General features: G+C 27.4%; 1 protein-coding gene across 1 annotated transcript; it reads left to right on the plus strand.

Moving 5' to 3' along the window:
• The first annotated feature begins 271 nt into the window (after nucleotides 1-271).
• On the plus strand, nucleotides 272-20,913 carry LOC136979529 (succinate dehydrogenase cytochrome b560 subunit, mitochondrial-like). The gene is made up of 6 exons (XM_067275535.1): nucleotides 272-340; nucleotides 5,074-5,133; nucleotides 13,779-13,886; nucleotides 18,560-18,621; nucleotides 20,348-20,508; nucleotides 20,583-20,913. Exons 1-6 carry the CDS (start codon nucleotides 324-326, stop codon nucleotides 20,685-20,687), a joined length of 513 nt encoding a protein of 170 aa, XP_067131636.1. The 5' UTR covers nucleotides 272-323; the 3' UTR covers nucleotides 20,688-20,913.
• Nucleotides 20,914-21,963: the final 1,050 nt, after the last annotated feature.

Consider the following 21,963-nt stretch of genomic DNA (forward strand, 5'->3'; position numbering starts at 1 on the left):
CGGCCAGGCCCACAATGGGACGGCCGGGTGGTGAGGAACGGGGCCCAACATATCGGATTCGAACCCGGGTCCCCCAGAGCGGTAGGCTGCCACCATGACCGACCGGACGTCAAAAATTTCAATTTTTTACGCCTGGTGGAAATTATGGGCCTTCCGGGCTTGCTAAAAGAGGCCCTCTTAATGCCCATAGGGCGGGAAAAAGTTAAAAAAATAAAGAAGTCGAGGACTTGCCGCACACTTTAAAATTAATATATCTTTTCTACTTTGTGACAAGATCGAGAGTGCTTTAATTCATCTGGCAACGTTTAAACAGCCATAACAAGATGGCGTACGCTTTGAGGTAAAGTATTTCAATTTGTTTTTATTTTTCTAGTGCTGTTCAAAATATTAATTAATTTGTTGTAAGAAATAAATATAAAATAGAAAAAAACGCATATTCAATAATATATTTGCCTCAAAATGCATGTTTCAGTCAAATTTAGTTGATGTAAACTAATTTTATCCTTAACCAGAGTAAATTATTATAATGAAGATACTAATTGAATTTCATGGTGATAATTTATAATTTTTCTGGGAGTGATACGGAGTCTCATAGCACACTTTTTTCAGTTTTTCTTATGTTTAAAGTTTTGTTTAAAAAATCAGAAAACATTCCTACCTTACTAACTTTTCAGCTTGGATGATATGCAATTGACACTTTTTTACTGCACAAATAATTTTTAAGAAAAAAAATGCTGAGGTCTGAGAGACCCTGTGCGAGTAAGTAATCATGTACAGTGACCATTGCAGGAAAAACTGTGGCATTGGCACTTGTGACAGCTAGGGTTGCCAACATTTGCCAACTACTCGCCTGGAGGATTGCCCCCAAAATAAACAGTCACAATATTTTATTTATTCAACAATTATATTATCATATATGAGTACATTATATATATTTATATATAGTATTACACAGTTAACAATCCAACATTATTTTATATAGTAAGTATAATTGTAATGCTTCTTATTTCTTAAAATTATATTTTTTTCTGATTTTGCTACTTGCAATAATTTTTTTTGGTCATGTTGAAATAAATAAGAATGAAAAGCTTCACAGCTCATGTCGAAATTAATTCGAATGCTAACTCTGCATTAACGAGCTCCACTCGCATTCTATTTCTATCATTTCTCCAAGCAGATTGCAGATTCCATTATAGAAAAAATTCTTTCCACAAATGCATTGCTTACAGGTATGCTTAGAACTTTGCCAACAATTTGTTTGATTTCAGTCACATCAAGGGTTTTAAAAATGGACACCCATATTTTTTCTGTTGATAACTCCTTATTTCAAAGTTTTTCTAAATTGTTATTTTGAATTAAAATTATTTTGTCATATAGAATATCTTCATTATAGTAATAAATATTAAAACTTTATCACAAAAAAGGATATTTTAAAAAATTACTTCTACAGACAATTTCAATTTTTACTTAGAAATAAATAAATTTATTTTTTATAAAGGAGACAAACAAAAATTTATTTGAAAAACACATATTTGTTTTATTTGGGTCTCTAATTAATAAAAAATGACAAAACACCATCTTAAAGTGCATTTTTATTCAAATAATATATTTATAAATAATTTGTAGCCAAAAACACAGCCAAGTCAAATTTCTGTAGCCCAAAAAGTAGCCAAAGCGCCAAATGATATTTTTTATGCCAAACTGATAAAAGGATAGCCAAATTTTGCACCAATTTTGCCAAACTGATGAAAGGATAGCCAAAGTAGCCAAATCTGGCAGCTCTGCCTATGGTAGCGAAATATGGCAACCCTTCCAGTAATCTCGATGACATGAGTGTATAGTAATGAAATGTAGATGGCGCTTATCGTAATGATGATTTTGTATGCAAATTTTCAACAAAAGTTTTCGATCTGGAAATATGAGGAATAATGTGAATGTTACAGAATAATCAACAAACCAATTTTAAATTTTAATATTAAAGAATAATAAGTAAAACATTGATATTCCTTGTGAAATTACTAGTGAAACTGGATAAATGTCACCAAAACTGGAGTCTCCAGGCAAAAATGACACAGTGCCATCTCCAGGTGAAAATGACAGCAAGTGGCTCCTGCAAGCATGGCTTCATTTGCAGTTATTAATCTTTTGGTAAAAGTCCATACTTGTAATTTGAAACATTATGAAAAAAGGGGTGTACAATAAGATGACTACATAAGTATGGAAACCAAAAAATCCAAAATGCACTTTGGACTATTTTCCAATAGAAAATAGTCCTTCATCAGTTGGTAGTAATAACTAAAGGTTTTACTATACTTAAAAATTATACAAAGTGAAAAAATAAAATGAAAATTAGACTTAAAACTATGCCTAAAGCTATACAATATAAAGATGAGAATGTCACCATGCTGTATGAGCAGTAAGCATTATCAATGTAGACAGGAGAGTAATAATTCTTCATAATGTTGAACGATAGCATGACATACAGGGTGCTGATACAGAAACAGTTATGAGTTAGCCCAATTATTGATATTTGAGCATAGGCCCTCATCTATTAAAGGATGAAATAGATAAAATTAACACTGACATCTGGTTGCATCACATGTTGTCACCACTTGTGCACCAAATGTGGAAGGTAACACACCTCCTTTGTATCTGCTCCCTACATCTTGTAGTGATGTCTGAACCTGCAACTCTGTCGTCTTACCATTTTTGGTATGTGTATAACCTAAACTGTCCGTATAGCATTAGTTCATAATTGTAAACCAATAATTGGGCTAACTCATAACTGTTTTTGTATCAGCACCCTGTGTCATGCTACCATTCAACTTTATGAAAAATTATTACTCTCCTTTCTACATTGATAATGCTTACTGCTCATACAATCATGGCGACGTTTTCATCTTTATATTGTATAGCTTTAGGCATAGTTTTAAGTTTAATTTTCAGTTTATTTTTTTCATTTTGTATAATTTTTAAGTATAGTAAAACCTTTAGTTATTACCAAGTGATGAGGGACTCTTTTTCTATTGGAAAATAGTCCGAAATGCATTTTGGGTTTTTTGGTCCATACTTATGTAGTCATCTTATTGTATACCTTTTTTTTGTTTTATTAAATGTTTTTACTTTGATTCCTGAGCATTTATGCCCATTATCATTGGTGTGATAAGCCCTTACTATTATCTGTCTCATGGTTATAGATATTTTAATTAATTTAAAATAAAAATAATTAATTTGGATATATTTACACCTTTGACGTGTCCAGCATAACGTTCAATTCTATAAAAACATTTTCGATTCCTTTAAGAGATCTTCTTCAGTTAATGTTTACAAAGAAATGAACAAAAAATTCAAATTTAAAAAAGAACGAATATTTCAAAACTGGTCGTGCATCTAACGGTAAAAAACATAAATCCATTCTTAATAATTTAAAATTTAAACATCCAAAATAATCCTAGCACACGTATATAAATTACCCAAAGGTAAAACACAATATGCGCTTTGTGTATTTCCATTTTTATTTAATTTTGTTTAACAAAATTAAATAAAAATTAATGTAATTTAACAAAATTAAATATATTTAATTTTGTTACTTAGGTCCAGTAAGCATTTCTTATTATATATTAATTTGGATAATGCAAACTGTAAATTGTTGAATTTTTGCAGATTTCATTACGGTATTAGCAACATGTCAAGACAAATGTATTTTTTGATAAAATTTCCATCATGTGGTCACTTGCCAAAGTGTTGTGACCCACACATTATTTCTTTCATTATTTCATTTCTCATATAGGAAACATTCTTGGTTAAACATTCAGCAAATTATTTTAATATTTTCTGTAATATTTCAGTGATATTGATTTTTGATAACACTAACATTTTCAACCTAATCATTAGGTTGAAAATGTTAGTGTTTTGTTTAATAAACATTTCTCAGCAACAGAAGGTGTATTGATAGTTCATTAAGTATTTAAAAAGCTGAGTTTGATACTTGGTTATTGGTTTTTGAATTAAGATAATTGATTTTTGATATTTGTAATACAGGTACTCCTCACTTTATGACCTATCTGCTTAACGACCACTCGCACTTACGACCAATTGAGTTTCGACCTGCAATTAGGGGAATCCCCTTTCTCAGCTTGAGTGTCGGTCAGTGGCGAATGGTGACATGCGCACTAAGTGTACTATAATAGGCTTGTGCGTACTATAATAAGCTAATAGCGTACTATAATAGTCTTTTTATGAATAAATTTGAAGTTTGTTGCATAATTTGGATAATTTTACAACGATCCTATATTCCCAGCACAAGCTCCTCGCTTATCGACCAATTCGCTTAATGACGTAGTCGTCGGAACGAAACTCGGTCGTAAAGTGAGGAGTATCTGTACTATATAAAAATAATTTTAATTGAATTAAAATAACCAATTCTGACAAAATTCACTTTTATATGTTAAAAAAAAAACATGCATCTGGAAACTGGAAAATAAAATTATTTTTATTTGAAGCATTAAACTTGGTTCAGATGAGTGAATTTCTGCAGAAGAGTGGCCATGCATTGTATTTTCTGTGGATGGAAAATGGAAGAATTTGTTTTGAATTAGCCAGTCACTATGGATGCTCCTACTGTTCAGTAGTAGTATTCCAAAATATATGGCCTTTTCTTATCCTTCACAATAAATATCAACATCTTTCTTTTCTATATTCAAATCACTGATATCAGATTGAGACTCTTTCTAGAACCATACTTTCTAAATTCAACACTATGCAGACAATGTGTTGACTATGCATTTTCTGCACAACTGCCACTTCTGTTTGTATGAATTATTTGGAACAATTTAATAGCTCACAGCCATTTGTGGCCACCATACAGCATCTGTTCTGCTGTCTGTAATGTAGCTGACAAATTATGACATTCCGCAACTACAGATTTTTCATTAAGTATGAATTATTACAGCTATAAAGCATCATAAATTTGAAAAAAGTTCTAAACATTTTAAATTTATTTTAAATTAGAATATATTAAATGTTTAAACTTGAAAATTCTGATGTGTCTTGCATAATATTTTTAAAATTTAGATTGCCGATGTGTGGAGGCTTATGGAAGAATGCTATATACATGCCAAAATCTATGCAAATGTAAGTATGACAGTTAATTTTTATACTAAAGTTTTATCCAAGCTATATATATAATATATATCTATGTATTTATTAAAAATATTAATTTAGTTGTATTGATTTAATATATAGTGATAAGCATAATGAAATAATAGAAAAAAAATAGAAAAATCTTGCTAATGTCTGTCTTATCTTGTCATTAAAATATCAAAGACATATTAGTATTCATATTATATTATATATATATATATATATTACTCATTAAAACTTTTATATATCATTTTTATTACCTTTAGTTGAAAATGAAGAATCAGTAAGACCTCATGTGGCCACTGCTGACATTCGGCTGTTGTAAAACTGCATAAGTTTTAATATAAGTCAAACTCGGTCGTGTGGCCACTGGCCATTTCACTGAAGTGGCCAAGATAGGAATGTCCTGAGATAAATTATATCAGTGCTGAAAGTAGTATATAAAAGTGTCAAGGTGTGTTTGTCCTAAAGTAATATTTGTCTCTATTTATGTTGTCAATGGACTAGGGGGAAAAAAGTATCATTTAAAGCACTTTTAATAGAATTGAGCTATGTTGCTTTGGAACAGTTTGCCAAGTTTCTCTTAAAAATGACATTCAAATAATTTACACTGGACAAATTAAATTTATCTGCAGAATTTAGTAAGAACAAAAACAATTATATATTTGTTCAATAATTTTATACAAAGTCTGATTGTATTTTGTAAAACTGTAATTGTAAATCAGTTATGATCAGTTTGTCATTGATACATAACTTGCAACACACAACAAAAGAAAAATATCAATCTGATGTAACAGCCAGTTTAATTACCAACACTTTTTCTGACAGCAGATAAACTAAACTGGCTAGTTCATCCTTATTATTATTAATACTGTATACAGTAGAATACACTTATTATGATCATTTTGGGAACTCACTCTACACTGATGGCAATAACTGAGTGAAAATATTAAGTAGGATTAAGTAAATGAAATTACAATTAGTGGAAATTTGATTTTGTTCAGTCTGACATTAAAATAAGTAAAAAATATATAACTTGAAAAATGTCATCAATTTAAAATTGTAAAAACCTATGATTACCCATTATCAATCACAAATTGAGGTTAATAGTGCTGACAGCTTAAAAATATCTATTTAATTGGAGGTAATGATAATTATAACTGAAACTTTCAGTGCAATAAGAAATAAAGTGTAAGCTTTCATAAATGTATTTTAACTTATGTATTTTGTGATACTAATTCTGTTAACACAAAATGATTGATAACAAATTCATGATTGCAATGAGTGAATCTTACCATAAATTACCAGATGTAAAAAGATAAGAGTTTCTTTATAGAAGTCAGCTTTTAAAATATTTTTGAATGTTCCTTGTTCCTTATGGGTTCAAAATACAAATGAAAGTACTGGATTCTGCATGTTTCTGATTGATATGTTACAGATTCTGAAGCCATAAAATTGCTTCAAAACATTTTAAAAAGATAGAAATATCTTTTTAATACTTGATTTTTACAATTAAGCTGTTATTCAATTTGATCTTAAAATAATACATAAAGTTTAATGCTTGCATAAAATTATTATTTCAAATAGTTAATTTTTTTTTCCTATTTGAGATTTTAAGTCTATAAAAATGGTTACAATATAGAATACAATCTTACAGCATGCAAAATATCCTTGAAACAATCATATTTATGGAATAAAATAAAATTTTTAGAATAATTAAAGTATTTAACAACAAGGAATTTTATATATTTCAAAATAGAAGAAAGACTAGATGCAATATTTAGTTAAACCATAGAGTAACATAATTTCTTCAGCAGAATATTTGTATTTTGACAATATAATTTCAACATCACATTTTACACTATCATCAAACTACAATGATCATACTGTGAGGATCAAAAAATATCAATTGGCATTATATTTTGTCTTGCTCTCAAACTCTGACTCTTGCTTAAACTTAACATCCTTTCAAATGGTATCTTCCATCATTGTCAAAAATTTTTCTCAAGATGATAACAATGTATCATCATCATGAAAAATCCAGAACTAATCATCTAAATTCAGACTGGTCTTTAAATCAAAAAACTTTACTTAAATTAGTCTATTTTTGTGAAATTCAATCCATATTAAAGGATGGCTTGGAAACTGTCTATTGATATACAGAATGGACATTAGAAGAGTAAATTGTTGTCATAGTCTTCTTAGTCCTTAATGATGGGGTACCGTGCAGAAGTAGCAGTCTGTAACATGATTACTTGGTTCCCTCCATACTATTGGGACTGAAAATGGAATGGCACATCCCTTTCCATGCAGTCATGATCATAGATTTATTGAACATATATTGCAACAAAAATGCAGAGCCCAGCATTTGTCCTCATCTCTGACTTTACAAGCAAAATATAAGAAGTAGGCTTTTCATATGATTACTGTCATACAACGTTTGCTGGAAGTAAATATAACTTTGCCACAAATGTAACAGAACTGATTCACACTGTTCGTGGATTTATGTGGCATATTTCTAAAATAGTGAATGTAAAATAACAGAAATGGAGGTTTTCTTAATACACAACATGAACACAAAGAAACACAAAAATAATTCAGTAATTGAATCTTAATGTAATCTGACAGGCTTTTCAATTGTGCATTGAAGAATTTGCACTTGTTTTCAAATTAAGCTAACTTATATAAAATTTGACTTGTGTAAAGTTTCACAGTATGCAAACTTTACACAAGTTGTGGAGTGGTTGCACTTTTATTTGCTATGATTTTCTTGGGACACGGTTTTTCTGCTATTTTGGATATACAATCGAGTATATCCCAATTGGTCTTTTACCTGTTTCCAGGAGATAATTTGAGGCCAACTTGGGCTATGGGAAAGGTCAACACAAATTTCCGATCCCAACCTGAGATGATGTCATTACTTATTTTAATTCAATACACAAAAAAACCTTTTTTATATCCAGTACAAACAGATTTAGACAAAACAAACATTTTTGACTATAAACTTGGTCTTTGTCTGGCTATTGACCAGTATAATTTGAATCTGTTCATACTGGGATATAAAAAAGGTTTTTTTATTTGTTGATTTATCTTTCCCAGGGATTGTGCGAGAAGTTGTTTTATTTTAATTCCTTACTTAATTGGAAACTCAACTGAAGATTCTTATAGTTTATATTGCTTTAAAATATTTTAAATATTTTCTTCAGTTCTGTCTTATTAGAATACAAAAAGAATGATTTAAGTTTATAAAATTTAAATTCATTCTAAAGCAGTCATTGAAATTATTTACGATGAATTTTATTATTAGTGATTTAGTTATAAAATCTACTTATGTTCTTGAAATAGAACTTGAAAAAATCATATAAGAAACTAAGTCTGATTCATATTACTAATCAAATAATCAACTGAAACTCTTCAAGCCTGGAATATATTATACAAAATAGTAACAAATTGAACCTTTAAAGAAATTCCAGGATAATTAATTGCAAATTCGATAATCAATTGCAACCTCTAACGTTTTCAATCTACTTAGGAGATCTTCCTCAGGATGTGTTAAATTGGAATGTGGAAGACATTTACAGATTTAAATATTTTGAGAGCTTCCAGTGTCCTTATTTGGTTGTCATGTTTAGATCGTCTTATGATGGAAGCTTGGTCTAGATCAGTGATTCTCAAAGTAGGGGTCACTTGGGGTCGTGAAAAATATTTGGGGGGGTCACAGAAAAATTGATGACAGATCAATTTTTTTTAAATATTTTATAAATTTACTATGGATTCATGTTTAGAAATAGTAGAAATAAAAAAAATGTATAAAATAATTTTTACTTAAATAAATTGCACACATAAATAATAAAAATAATATGAATATTTTAATACGAGACTGAATATAACATTCAAAAATTTGTGTGTTATTCGGGAATCTCCCAAGCTTCCACTCCCCACCTAAACTATGATAGAACAACGTTCGGAACCAAGTTTAGTAAGCAAACATTGAATTCTTTTTGACTTAGTGTGAAAACAGAGTATCCACTACTTGCTGAATTAGCAATGGTAGTTCTCTTACTATTTGCAATTACTTATTTATGTGAAATGGCATTTTCGGTAATGACCAACATCAAAACAAATCAGTGCTCTTGTCTTAGCAACATAGAAATTGCTATGAGACCTGTACTGACTGATATTAAACTCAGGTTTAATTTATTGTGCCAAAATAAGCAGCCTCACCCATCACATTAGATTTAAAATATGTTTAACTTAACTAATTCATTTTACTAATGTCGAAACATGTACATAGAATATTTTGTTCAAATATGTACTAAAGATAAGTTATTAATTTTTAATAATACTAAAAATAAATCTGCTATTAAAATTATGAGTGTTTCAATGCAATTAAACAAAAAAAAATTAACTCCTTCTAAATTTAAATTAATCCCTCCTCTGGGATGTTTTTCTATACATATGCATTTTTCAGGGGTTCTTTGAAATTTTTAAGTGCAAAATGGGGGTCGCGGACCAAAAAGTTTGAGAAACATTGGTCTAGATGGACTTGAATGTTGTCTGCAGCATACCTGGCTAGGGCGGTGTTGTATTTTCCTTTATTGATATCATACTTGTGTTCAGCCAGCCTTACTTTGAGGGATTGTGTGGTGGCACCGATGTACTCAAGATCACACTGGAATCTATTGTCTCTCAGCGTAATCTTATAAATGCCAGGGACCCTAAGCATGTCAATGTTGTCCTTTTCATTTCTAAGGATGTTATAAATAATGTGAACATTCCTATAAGCCAATCTATCACCTCTGTAACAGGCAATCTCTTTATATAAGCTTTTTATGTTGCGGTTATAATCTAGAACTATGTGGCGTGCGTTGTGAGTGTTCCCACTTAGTGATACAATGTTATTGGGAGTAGGAGCACCCATGTTGGAAAAGGTGTTCGCTAATTTACGAATGAGGTGTTTTTTGTAACCATGCCTTTTAGTTATGTCCTCGAGATGTTTAAGCTCTTTTAACGTGTCCTCATAGTATGTGCAGTGGGTAAAAGCACATTTGGTTAAGGCACAAAAGGCAGCTATTTTGTAGATATATGGGTCATGTGAGTGTGCTGGTATAAACAATGGAAGGTGAGATGGTTTATGACAGTGTTTCTCAAACTTTTTGGACCGCGACCCCCCTTCTGCACTTAAAAATTTCAAAGGACCCCCGAAAAATAAGTATGTGTCAAAAAACATCCTGGAGGGAGGGGGTTAGGCTCGTATTTAAATATTTATATTATTTTTATTATTTATATGTGCAATTTATTTAAGTAAAAATTATTTTATATATTTTTTATTTCTATTATTTCTAAACATGAATCCATAGTAAATTTATAAAATATTTAAAAAAAATTGATCTGGCATCAATTTTTCAGCGCCCCCCCAAATATTTTTCACGACCCCCTGGGGGTCGCGACCCCCACTTTGAGAATCACTGGTTTATGATAAATATTGGTATGGATAACACTGTTTATAATACTGATATTGAGATCTAAATAGTCTGTCCTTGAATTGCTGGCTTGGTCTAATTGTATGGAAAGTCCATAAGGGTTGTTATTCATATGTTCTATGAAACTTTCTATATTTGGTTTTTCTTTCCACAATATAAAAATATTGTTGACATACCTTTCTGTATGCATAGTTGAATAAAAATTATTTTGGAGAAATTTAAAATATTATTTTAAACTTTTAAGAGAATTAGTTGAAAAGTTCTCGTTTATACGTTTTTAAATAATTTTTAAAAATGTTCCAATTTCCACTGGACTCTTGTGACTGAATCTTGTGGATGGAGGTCTGGGTAGATAAATTGGCAACACAACTGTATGGTAAATGAAAGTTTTGGATTCAAGTCCTGCTTTGGGTTGATCTTTTCTTCTAGAAGATTCTAAATTATCTATTTAATTTTAATTATTAAATTTAGTACAAGGTGGTGACTTAATTGCAGACCTTTAGTCCAAACTCATGTAGTATCTATATACTTATTTAGCCAAAATGTAGCTCAATAATAAATCCAACTTGATTATTTGATTGAAAATTAAGAAAAAGATATTTTTACTTCATTTTATTGCTATTATTCAATTGGATATGATTCTTGTACATCTAAAAAAAAAATATTGGTATGCAAATATTGAAATGTTGTTATTAATAACTCTGCTTTTTGCCTTTACATTTAATTTTATTTAACATATTCTTTTTTCATAAACAAAACAAAGTTTTTTTTAATATAAAAATGAATATGTTGAATTGTATTGGAATATCTTTGCAGTTTGGCTTAAACAAAATATAAAAGATTTATTTTGATCTTATTTTATCCTTTTTTTTCTTTTCATTTCTATTTTTGAAGATTTTTTTTGGTCTTTAAGTCTTTTAATAATAAATTTTATCAATTTAGCAATATATAAATAAAAAATCCAGCAACAAGTTGCATAACTTTCCCAGCAATAAAGTTAAAATTGTGTAATGTCTTATCTCATAAAATTTTATTAAAAACTTTTTATATTATTAATTGTTATAAAATGGTAAAAAGCTTAATTTTGAGAGTAGATATGAGTTTTATAAAAAAAAAAAAAATTGTAAATGCTAATAACAAGTAAAATCTTCATTAAATCCAATCCCACTTGAGATATGATATACAACCCCCTTTATTTCCTTGTTCCCTCAACCTTTAATCAAAATTTAATAGCATCAATCTTCCTAATATCCAAATCTCCTTGCAAAATTTCAGAAATTTTTGACAAAAAGCACACGAGTAATTAAGCTTCAAAAAGGGTGAACAAAATTATGTACTCCATACTAACAGCCATACATACAGAAAAACCTCTCTAACATTTTTTTACATTTTTTGCCATTTCAAGGTTTCCCTTGAGTCCAAAAATGTAAAAATCTTGGGGGTCACTTTTTGACCAATCATCATAATTTCCCTCTGTTATACATAATACCTGGGAAAGTAAAAATTAAACTTTTTTGAGAATACTTTTGTCTTTCTTCTACTTACAGATTTTTCAATGTTAATAGAATATGGGTTTGAATAAAAAGTTAAAATTTTTTATTAAAAATTCAGTTCAAAGAAATTTGTAATTGTTTTGGTTGTAATAAAAACAATAAAATTTAGAAGGTTTTAACCAGAAATTGAAATATTATAAATTTTTAAAATTTAAACACACACACATTTTTTTAAATTTGAAATATAAAAATAAATTTTTAATTATTTGTTTTTTTATATAGGATGAGAAAAATTAAAATTTCTAATGTGTTATTTGTATTGCTACATTATATATATAAATTAATTTTTTATTTTAAACATAAATCAATGTGTCTATAATAGCTGCAGAGCTATAGTTTTTCCTAAATTTTCTGTAATAATATCATAAATGTGGTTGTGTAAAAAGATAAAAGATGAGCATCAACATTGTGCCACTAATCTATATATATATATATATATATATATATATATGTATTTATCCATCATGTTGTAAGTCTATTTAATTGTAAAATAGATTTATTTAGTAATGGCTTCAGATTTACTTTCATTTATTAACCATCTATATTATCATTTCTTTTTAGCTTTTGATTAAAAAAATTTTAATAATGATTTAAGCATCTACACAAATAAGTTCATTCTATTCATATATTAATATGAATAGAATGAAGTTCTTGTATTAAATGTATTATAGATAAAATTATTAAATTTAATATTAACAATTTGCTTAACAATAGCCCTTAAATACTAAAAGACAGATTTCTTTCAGACTTTTAGGTATTTGGTTATTATGGTTTTTGATCAGTTTTTATATATTTTAGAATAGATTAATAGGCAGATTCAGTTTTTGTCTTTAGAAAATAATGGATTTAAAACAATTAATTCTTAGAAGTATTTTTATAAGTTTGTTTAATGAACGGTAATTAAAATTTGTGTTCAATAATTTTATGTACATTCATTTTTATTTACATTGTATTACACATTAATTTTTATTTAAATTTTGCATAAATTGTGTACATATCAAATATTTTATATACTAACATTTTGTAATATTGTTCTGAGTTTTTCTAGAGTTTTATTTTGTATTGCTTGTTACAATAATCTAGTTTCATTGTACTTGAAAAAAATCTTTGAAGTAAACATAGCTTTATCTACAGTTCAGTAAATAGATCAAAGAAAATGAATATGGGTCATGAAAATGTTACGAAGAATTTAAGAAAATAAATTTCAGAAATTTTATTACTAAGTTATGGATGAATTTTATGTAAATAAAACATTTTATCTATACTTTTTTAAAATATCAATAATAATTTTTAAATTATATATTAATTTACATTTGGGTAAAAATTAAAGTCATAGTTCATTTATTTTTGTTTATTTGATTGTATTACAAATAGATATTTGGTAAAAACTTTTAAAATTTAAAGAAAGAATAAATTGAAAATATATTTTTAGATGATTTTTACTGATTGTGTTATTGGATGATGTAATGCTTTCTTTAGTTAAGAAAAAATTACTGTCAAAAAAACAAACTGCATATGCAAACCTTGCATAAACAGTTCATTTTCTTTAGTTATTTTTTAGTATGAGTTATTGCAATTATTATTTTTAATTTTCTTATAGATTACAACCTATGGCTACAGCAACCTCAAAGTTGAAACCAAATGAAAATTTCTGGGAAAAAAATTCAAGATTAAATCGGCCACTTTCGCCTCATCTTAGTATTTATAGGTAAATTTTTTTTCATGTACATCGTTCTAGTATGAAATTAAATAGCTAGTTTCTTTAATCTAAAATTAAGAATTCAATACCAACTACATACATTTTATACTTCTTTGATATACAGTTAACCCTTGATTTAACAGATCTTGGAAACAGCAAACCAAAAGATTAGCTAAATAAATTACTCACAAAACCTTTTTAACCGCAGCCATTTTTATTACTCTTCAAACGTTTTGTGAGTAGTTTATTTAATTATATAACACAGTCAACGAAGAGTTCAAAAGATTAGCAAAAGTCAAATCTTGTGTTAAGATTTACACAATGGTTAGTTTTGTCTTGGTTAAATTAAATTAGATTAGGATTTTTAACATTTTTTTCATATTCATTTTTATGTTTTAAATCATGTAATTTTATCATAGTATACTAATTTATTAGTTTTTTTATGATTTTTGGATTTATATTATTTTGATACTATTCAGAAAGTATAGCCAATTGATAGATATTGACACTGTCTTCACTATTAGTTTAATGAATCCCATATTGATAGTATTTCTAAATAATACATAAATATACATTTAGCAGTATATCAAAAAATTATAAATTTATCCTAAAACTTTATTAAATTTCTATAATTTATACAATTTTGAATTTATAATTAACAGAGATGTATCAATAATTAGTATTGGTATCAGTATCAGTTTTCTTTGTGTCAGTAGAAAGTGATTTTTTTTTAATGTAATATCATATAAATTATAAAGTAAAGGTAAATATTATTAAAAAATGTTTATATGAGGGTTTTTTTAATGTTAATTTATATTTATAATTAAAAAAATTTTTTATTAAAATTTATTCTGTCCTACTCAATTGGATATGATCCTTGAAGTAGTAATGCTAGCTAATGGAAACAGGAATACACTTCACAAGGCATCAATACCAAAATAAATCTTTACTTATTGATGTTAATAAACTTAGAATTACAATCAATAAATAATATCCTTTTGCTGAAAAAAGAGTTTTATCAGCAAAAGTATTGGAAACTAACAGATGAGCCTGGCGTTGCTTGGGCAAAAAATAACAGCAAAGATTAAGATTATTAGATTATTTCATACTTCTAACCTTTCTACTGTATTATAATATTTCATTTATTATACAAAGGTTATCTTATGTAAGAATTTATCACACTGAGTGCCTAATCCAACACATTTAAGAAAATTGTTTAAACTGTGTACAGTAGAGGAATAAAGAATTTTTAAAATGTGTGCGATTGGTCATTTGGTGTGATAAACCCTTACATAAGATAACCTTTATAGTTATATAGCTGATCTTACTCATTTTCACTGGGTTTGCACCCAGTTAGGTCCTCCCTCTTCTGAGGTTAATTATAGAATTTTTATATGGGTCTAAAAATATGTTTAATTTTCTGCAAAAACACAAAAAACTGCATCTAAAATAGTACAGTAGAAGCTCAGTTCTTCAGAGTCAGAGAGAGAACCATTTCCCTCTCCCTTGTGGGGAGAATTTAAAAAAAAAATCCCTTCTTAGTGTACATGTACATTCTCACAACATACCCTAACTGTGTACCAAATTTCAACTTTCAACTCCTAACCATTTGGGCTTGGCACTTATTATTATCATTATCATCAACCCATCTTGATTATAAGATATGTAATGTCCTATTATTAATAACAGAACATAATTACTTTTTTAACAACCAAGTCTATATTCAGAAACAAGGCTTACCTATAGGTTTCCTACTTTCAGCAATTTTAGTAGAGTTAATTATGAGAAATATTGAATTTAATATTTTCTCAGCCTCTCTCATAACCTGTGTTCCTATACATCAGATATATAAAGATTTTTTATCATGACACTGACAAATTATTATAGTTTATACAGCTTTTGTTATTGGTAGACTGTTCTATTAGTTTTACTATAAAAAGTGAAAAAGACATGATTAAATTTCTGTATATAATTTATAGAACTTCCACAGGCATTACCTATGGCAGGGGTGGCCAATTTTTTATCTTAAAATATGTCATGATTGACTTGTTGTCATAGGCGTAGTCTAAGTGGAGAGGGAAAGGTGTGAAATACGTACAATGTTTATACACTGTGTTTCAGTACAAGGTGCACTCCCATGGGCTATGGGTAAATAAGCAAAATATATGTTTAAAACTATTTTTATTTTTTAAATCACTTATTAAGTTTTCAGGACATAGGCTCATAATGAAAACAAATTTCCAGACCCAACTTTTGATATTTGCAGCTACGAGTTCATTCCGTACAGGTAGTACCTAAAAAATTTGATTTTTTGACTCTTTTACAAGATAGATTTTTAGTAACTTAAAATATAATTTAATTTTTTTATCAATTGCAATGTATAAGTTGTGGTAATATTTGTTTGTAAATATGAAAAAGTTAAAAAAATGCACAGTATAGCTGATAATTTGATTATAAGATTTCACTTTCGTGATTTTTTTTGGGCTAGGAAAATTTATCATTTTTAGACTTATTTTTTGCTAATCTGTCAATAGCTAGCAGGAGTGCACCTTGTACTGAAACATTCTGTGTATCTACCTACGTAAAAATTAACATAATTATTTAATGGGCCAATAAACTCGCATCCAGGGAAATTAAAACAACATGAGTAATTATTAACAATATTTATTAATTCAAATTAGCTACAGATAAAGACAGATTTATTTTATTACCTTAATATTAATGGAAGGACTGAGTTTGCATGTCTCCAAGCAAGGAATCATAATTAGGTGTATATCCTGACAAAGATGGTAATAATGAGTCTTCAGTATGGTAATCAGTCAGGACAGAATGTTGTTTAGTCTTTGTTAACTTTAAGTATGAAAATGCTGATTCACACAGGTATGTAGATCCAAAATAAGAATAAATATATTTGCTACATTTGGTGATACTGGGATATTTTTCTCGGTTGACATATGACAGTACCAAATATTCAAGTTAAATGGCTATGTTTTTCTATGAGTCAAGTAATAACTGCATGCATACCGTTGCATTTGCGTGTTGCGTTCGGTTACAAGTGTAACACATTAAGTCAAGACATTGTGAACAATTGACCAAAATGACTTTGCGATTGACTTGTTGGCCACCCCTGAGCTATGGCATGCAACATAAATTTATTTTATGCCCTCACATAACACCTGCCACATCTTTCCAACCACCAGGGTATATTAACAATGTCATTGCTGCACTTATCTGTAAGTCTGATTTGTTTCCATTGTTACAATATTTAATACACAAGAAATTACAAATTATTGCAAGAGCAGCCCACAAAGTGGAATATATGCCTGCAAAATTTAAGCATATGAATATCCAGGTATGCATGTTGCTTTTCTCACATACAGCATTAATTACAAAGAAAGAGGAGCTTACATTTATAACCCCATCCATTCTATACCTAGAGCCCATCTCATTATGAATTGCCAGAAATTTTATAAAATGTGAGCCTAATCTCCCAAGTAACCGCATGCAGACTCCTATACAATGATAGAGATGTATGATCCACACTAGAAAAATTGAGTGTTTATTTTTCATTATGACAGCTAAATAGTAACACAAATCTTTACATTAAGGAAAATTACAAATCTGATTAACTGAATACCAGAACAAATATCTGTAACAAGCACTCTACAGAATTTTCTAGGTGTGTGGTGGAACAAAATTATGTACCTGTATGGAATGAGTCTTTGCTTCATTTAGTGTGTTGACAGAAAAATTTCTTTCATCTAGGAGGCTTTATTCATTGAAAAACTGGGACCCAGTAATAAAGCCACATTGAAACTCCAAGAATTTGGGTATCACTCTTCAAAAGTTTGGACTTATAACTTGTCACCATGATGTTACTTATTGACTGTAATACTAAGTTTATTAACATTAATAAGTAAAGATTTATTTTGGTGGTGGTATTGCCTTGTAAAGTGTATTCCTGTTTTTTTCAATACATTTGCTACTGTTTTTTTTTAGTGCTAATGTCTTTCCATGAGTGTACTATTCTCATGCCTAAGTTCATCTTAAATGTAACTTTGCAGTTTTCAAACATTTTGTATGTATATTCTGTTTTCAAACAGTTAATTATAATAAAATTTAAATATAAATGTTATGTTCTCTTCTTCACCCAAAGATTACATTTATAAAATTTTGAAAATGTTTGCAATGATGTTATACCTAATAAAATTGTTTAAAACTGACAGATAATGGTTATCTTATTATTAATTGGAGCATAATTCATAGAAAAATAAGTACAGGCTATCATTTTAAAGAAAGATTTTTTTTTAATTTTTGAAAGATTTGAATTGAAATATTTCTTGGTATTATCAATTAATAAGCTTTAATAACATTTGTATAAGCTTATAAATTATATTTTCTTAGATAATATGAAAATTAAAAAAATTTGTTATATTAATATGACTTGAAATTTAATTCAGGTACTGAAAATTATTGTATTGCTAACATAATATTATCAGATTTACATTTAAATAATGAAATTTTGATAATTCAGAAGCATAATAAAGATGCTTCAGTCAATATGCATATTTAATGTTTAAAACTTTTTACCTAAATTCTTATTAATGATATAAATAGCAATATATTAATTTATTATTTAAAAACATAAGTATTTTTATGCCAAAAAATTCTTTATTTTTCAGTTTTCAAATAACAACAGTGTTATCAGTCACTCATAGAGGAACAGGCATTGGTTTGAGTACAGGTAAATTTTATTTTTTCATTTTTATTATCTGATATTAATTTTAGATTTTAGTAACAACAACAGAAATATAGACTTATTAATTAGATTGTATTATATTATTTGTTTTATTTTAATAAATATACAGTTTTTTAAATAATTTGAATTAATGTTTTTATACCTGTATTTGGTATTAATTTCTTCAGTGAAAATTTATGAATATTTCATTTGAATGAATACTTAGAATAAAATTAAAATTATAGTGATTTATATCTTTGTAATGGTTAATGCATATGTACTGTACAAACTAAATTAAACTAAATAAACACTGAAAGATTAAAGAAATCAAATTTTTACGTAGATTAGTGTTTCCCAAAGTTTTGATATCCATGTATTCTTTCTTAAATTTTTCTAACTACCAAGTACTGCCTAGTCAAAAAGAAAAACACTTTTTCAAACTACTCAAATACGGCACTTCTTTATTCAACTGAACACTTGAGCATTGTTATAAAAATACAGTAGAGTCCCATACAACACGGGGGATTCATTATTCATTATAGGAAATTGCATTATTGAAACCTGCATTATTACACAATTTATTAAAGTTTAAACCTTAGCCTATAAGTTGAAAAAAAAACGTATACCTCTGATTGACAAAATTTGAGAGTTGTTGCTTGCTTTATTTGTGCATTGTATGGGACTCTACTGTATTTTTTATGGACTGAATTGAAGAAAATTTTATATTTTGAATGTAACAAGAATCTGTATATGTAAAATGAAAACAAACCATTTTATATTGTTATATTGTGTACAAAATATAAAATTATAACAGTATAAAATGATTTATTTTTTCTTTCTACATGATTTGCTACAAACATTGCATTTGAACAATGTTTGCTGTTTTCTTATTTTGAAATTAATTCATTATATATTTAAATTAGTAATCATTTGATTCTGATAAAATCATCTAGGTGCCAAAAATGTTAAATGGTTTAATAAACTGATTTAATTTTCTTCATAAATAGTTATTTAATATTAAATCATAAAGTTATGTATTGAAAATAATATATGCACTCTTTTAGTATGCAATGAAAACTGAAATTAAAAATTTTAAATTATTGATGAAAGCTATTCATAATATGGTGTTACAAATATTTATAAAAATATATTAAATATGTTTTTTATGAATATTTGTAACACCATATTATGAATTGGTTGCTGAGAAAGTTACTGATATTCTGTAAATTTTAAATTAAATTTGCATTTAAATTCTGTAAAAGTATTGCTTGCTTTTATATTTTTATTCTGATTATTCCAAAGCATTGTAGACCAATAAAATACATTTTTCTGACTCCCTATATTGTATTGAAATGTAACTTTTTGATTTGCTCAATAATATTTACAGTACTCTCTGTAACAGACATTTGATTGTTATAAATTATTTTATAAAACAATAATAGTAATGATTGAATACTCAACATATGAATAAATTGACACTATATATTTCATAAAGAAATAACACAGAATGGGTTTTAGTAAGTAGTAAAGATTGGTAGATGTGTAGATACAGAAAGTGCCTATTTTGAACAGTAAATCAACCTCTGTAAATAACTCTACTATTATGAAATAACAGTTATATTAAAAGTTCCATTTATTTTTGATCTCCATGTTTAGCACAATTATCATTTAAAATCAGTGTACTAATATTTAAAAAGTTTTTAATAAAAATTTCAATTTTGTCTTATTTCAGCTTTGTATGGATTTGCAGTTGGGACTCTCCTACTGCCTTCTAATTACCCACATTACATTGAATGGTTAAGCTCATTACACATCAGTCCATTAATTTCTGTAGTTAAATTTGGGTTGGCATGGTCTTTTTTCTTTCATTTTTTTAATGGAATAAGACATTTAGTAAGTAATATTAATAATTAATCATTTTAAAATTGTTTTTTATTGCATTCATTTTATTGATAATGTTATTTCAGGCATGGGATGCAGGCTATGGATTTGAATTGAGTAACTTATACAAGTCTGGTTATGCTGTTTTAGGATTATCAACCATTCTGTCTCTTCTTGTTTTATTTGCTTAGTTTAAAATATGTAGATTTTAAAATTAGAAACTAAAGTGTTAAACAAAATGTAATCTACAAAGACATATTTATGATATATTGGACTTTGTGTAATTTGGAGACTATTGTAAATTTAAATAAGAATGCTGTTTTTTAACAATTTAAACAAGAATTTAGATGGATTTCATTTGAATTTAAATAATTTTGTAAAAGTTAAGTACTCTAATATTAAATAAACTAAGCATAACACATGTTAAAAATTTAAATTATTATTAAATAAACAATAAAATATTATTATTTTATTGACATTATTGGAAGTTATGTTTCATATATCATAAAGTAATATGTGAAAAAGAAAGATGAAATTCATCTTTTTATCTTACTTTTTCTTTTCATTTACTTCATATTTATAATAATGATACATCAAAACTTTATAATTCAAATTAAATTAAAACTACAGTAGAGCATCAATTATCTAAATACTAATCAACCAAAACATTGGTTAACTGAAAATGTTTCAGTTGGCAAATTCAGATTTCCACTAGTGCTGTGGCGCTGCACTAGCAGAAATTTATATTTAGTACTAATATATTACACTATTTTATTAGGGTGTAAAATAAAAATTATTTTTTATACTTTCAAGATGGATTCATGTAATTAAAACATAGGTTTTTTTTAATTAAAAATAAATAGAACAGAAACAAAAATCAAAACGATAAGCATATCAGAATACTTTTAAGTATTATTTACAATTCCCACATTACTAGACAACAATTATTGATTACAATCAGTAAATATTGATTGCCTCATACATTATTTTTAATAAAATTCAGTTAATTAAATCTTTTTAACAGTGTAAATTCAATAAAGAAGAAAATGGTTTTAGGGCATTTATTAATGCCTTATATTTTAACTTTAATTAGTTAGATTATATTTGGCTAATGTATATGTTTATTATTCTTTGTAATTTTTGATGTTGCCTAGCAATGACAGATTGTAAATAACATCTAACATTATTTTAATATAAATCATATTTTAATTCTCTTTTTATCTAATTTTTTGATGCAAAAATCTTGTTTTGATTATATTAAACCAGATTGATGTATAAAAATGATGTTTGTTTACATCTAAATTAAATAATGTAATATTTGAATAAGTGATTCAAGTATATGCTTTAGCATCTAGATTGGATGGTTGTTTAAATCAATTGTTTGTTTTCGTTCAATTATGGAACACAATTGGAGCAAGAAAAAAATTTTTTGGAACATATATGTAGAACATTCAGTTTAATTTAACT

Source organism: Centruroides vittatus, unplaced genomic scaffold (genome assembly GCF_030686945.1).
Source record: "Centruroides vittatus isolate TY-2023 unplaced genomic scaffold, ASM3068694v2 contig_628, whole genome shotgun sequence".
Classification (NCBI taxonomy): domain Eukaryota; kingdom Metazoa; phylum Arthropoda; class Arachnida; order Scorpiones; family Buthidae; genus Centruroides; species Centruroides vittatus.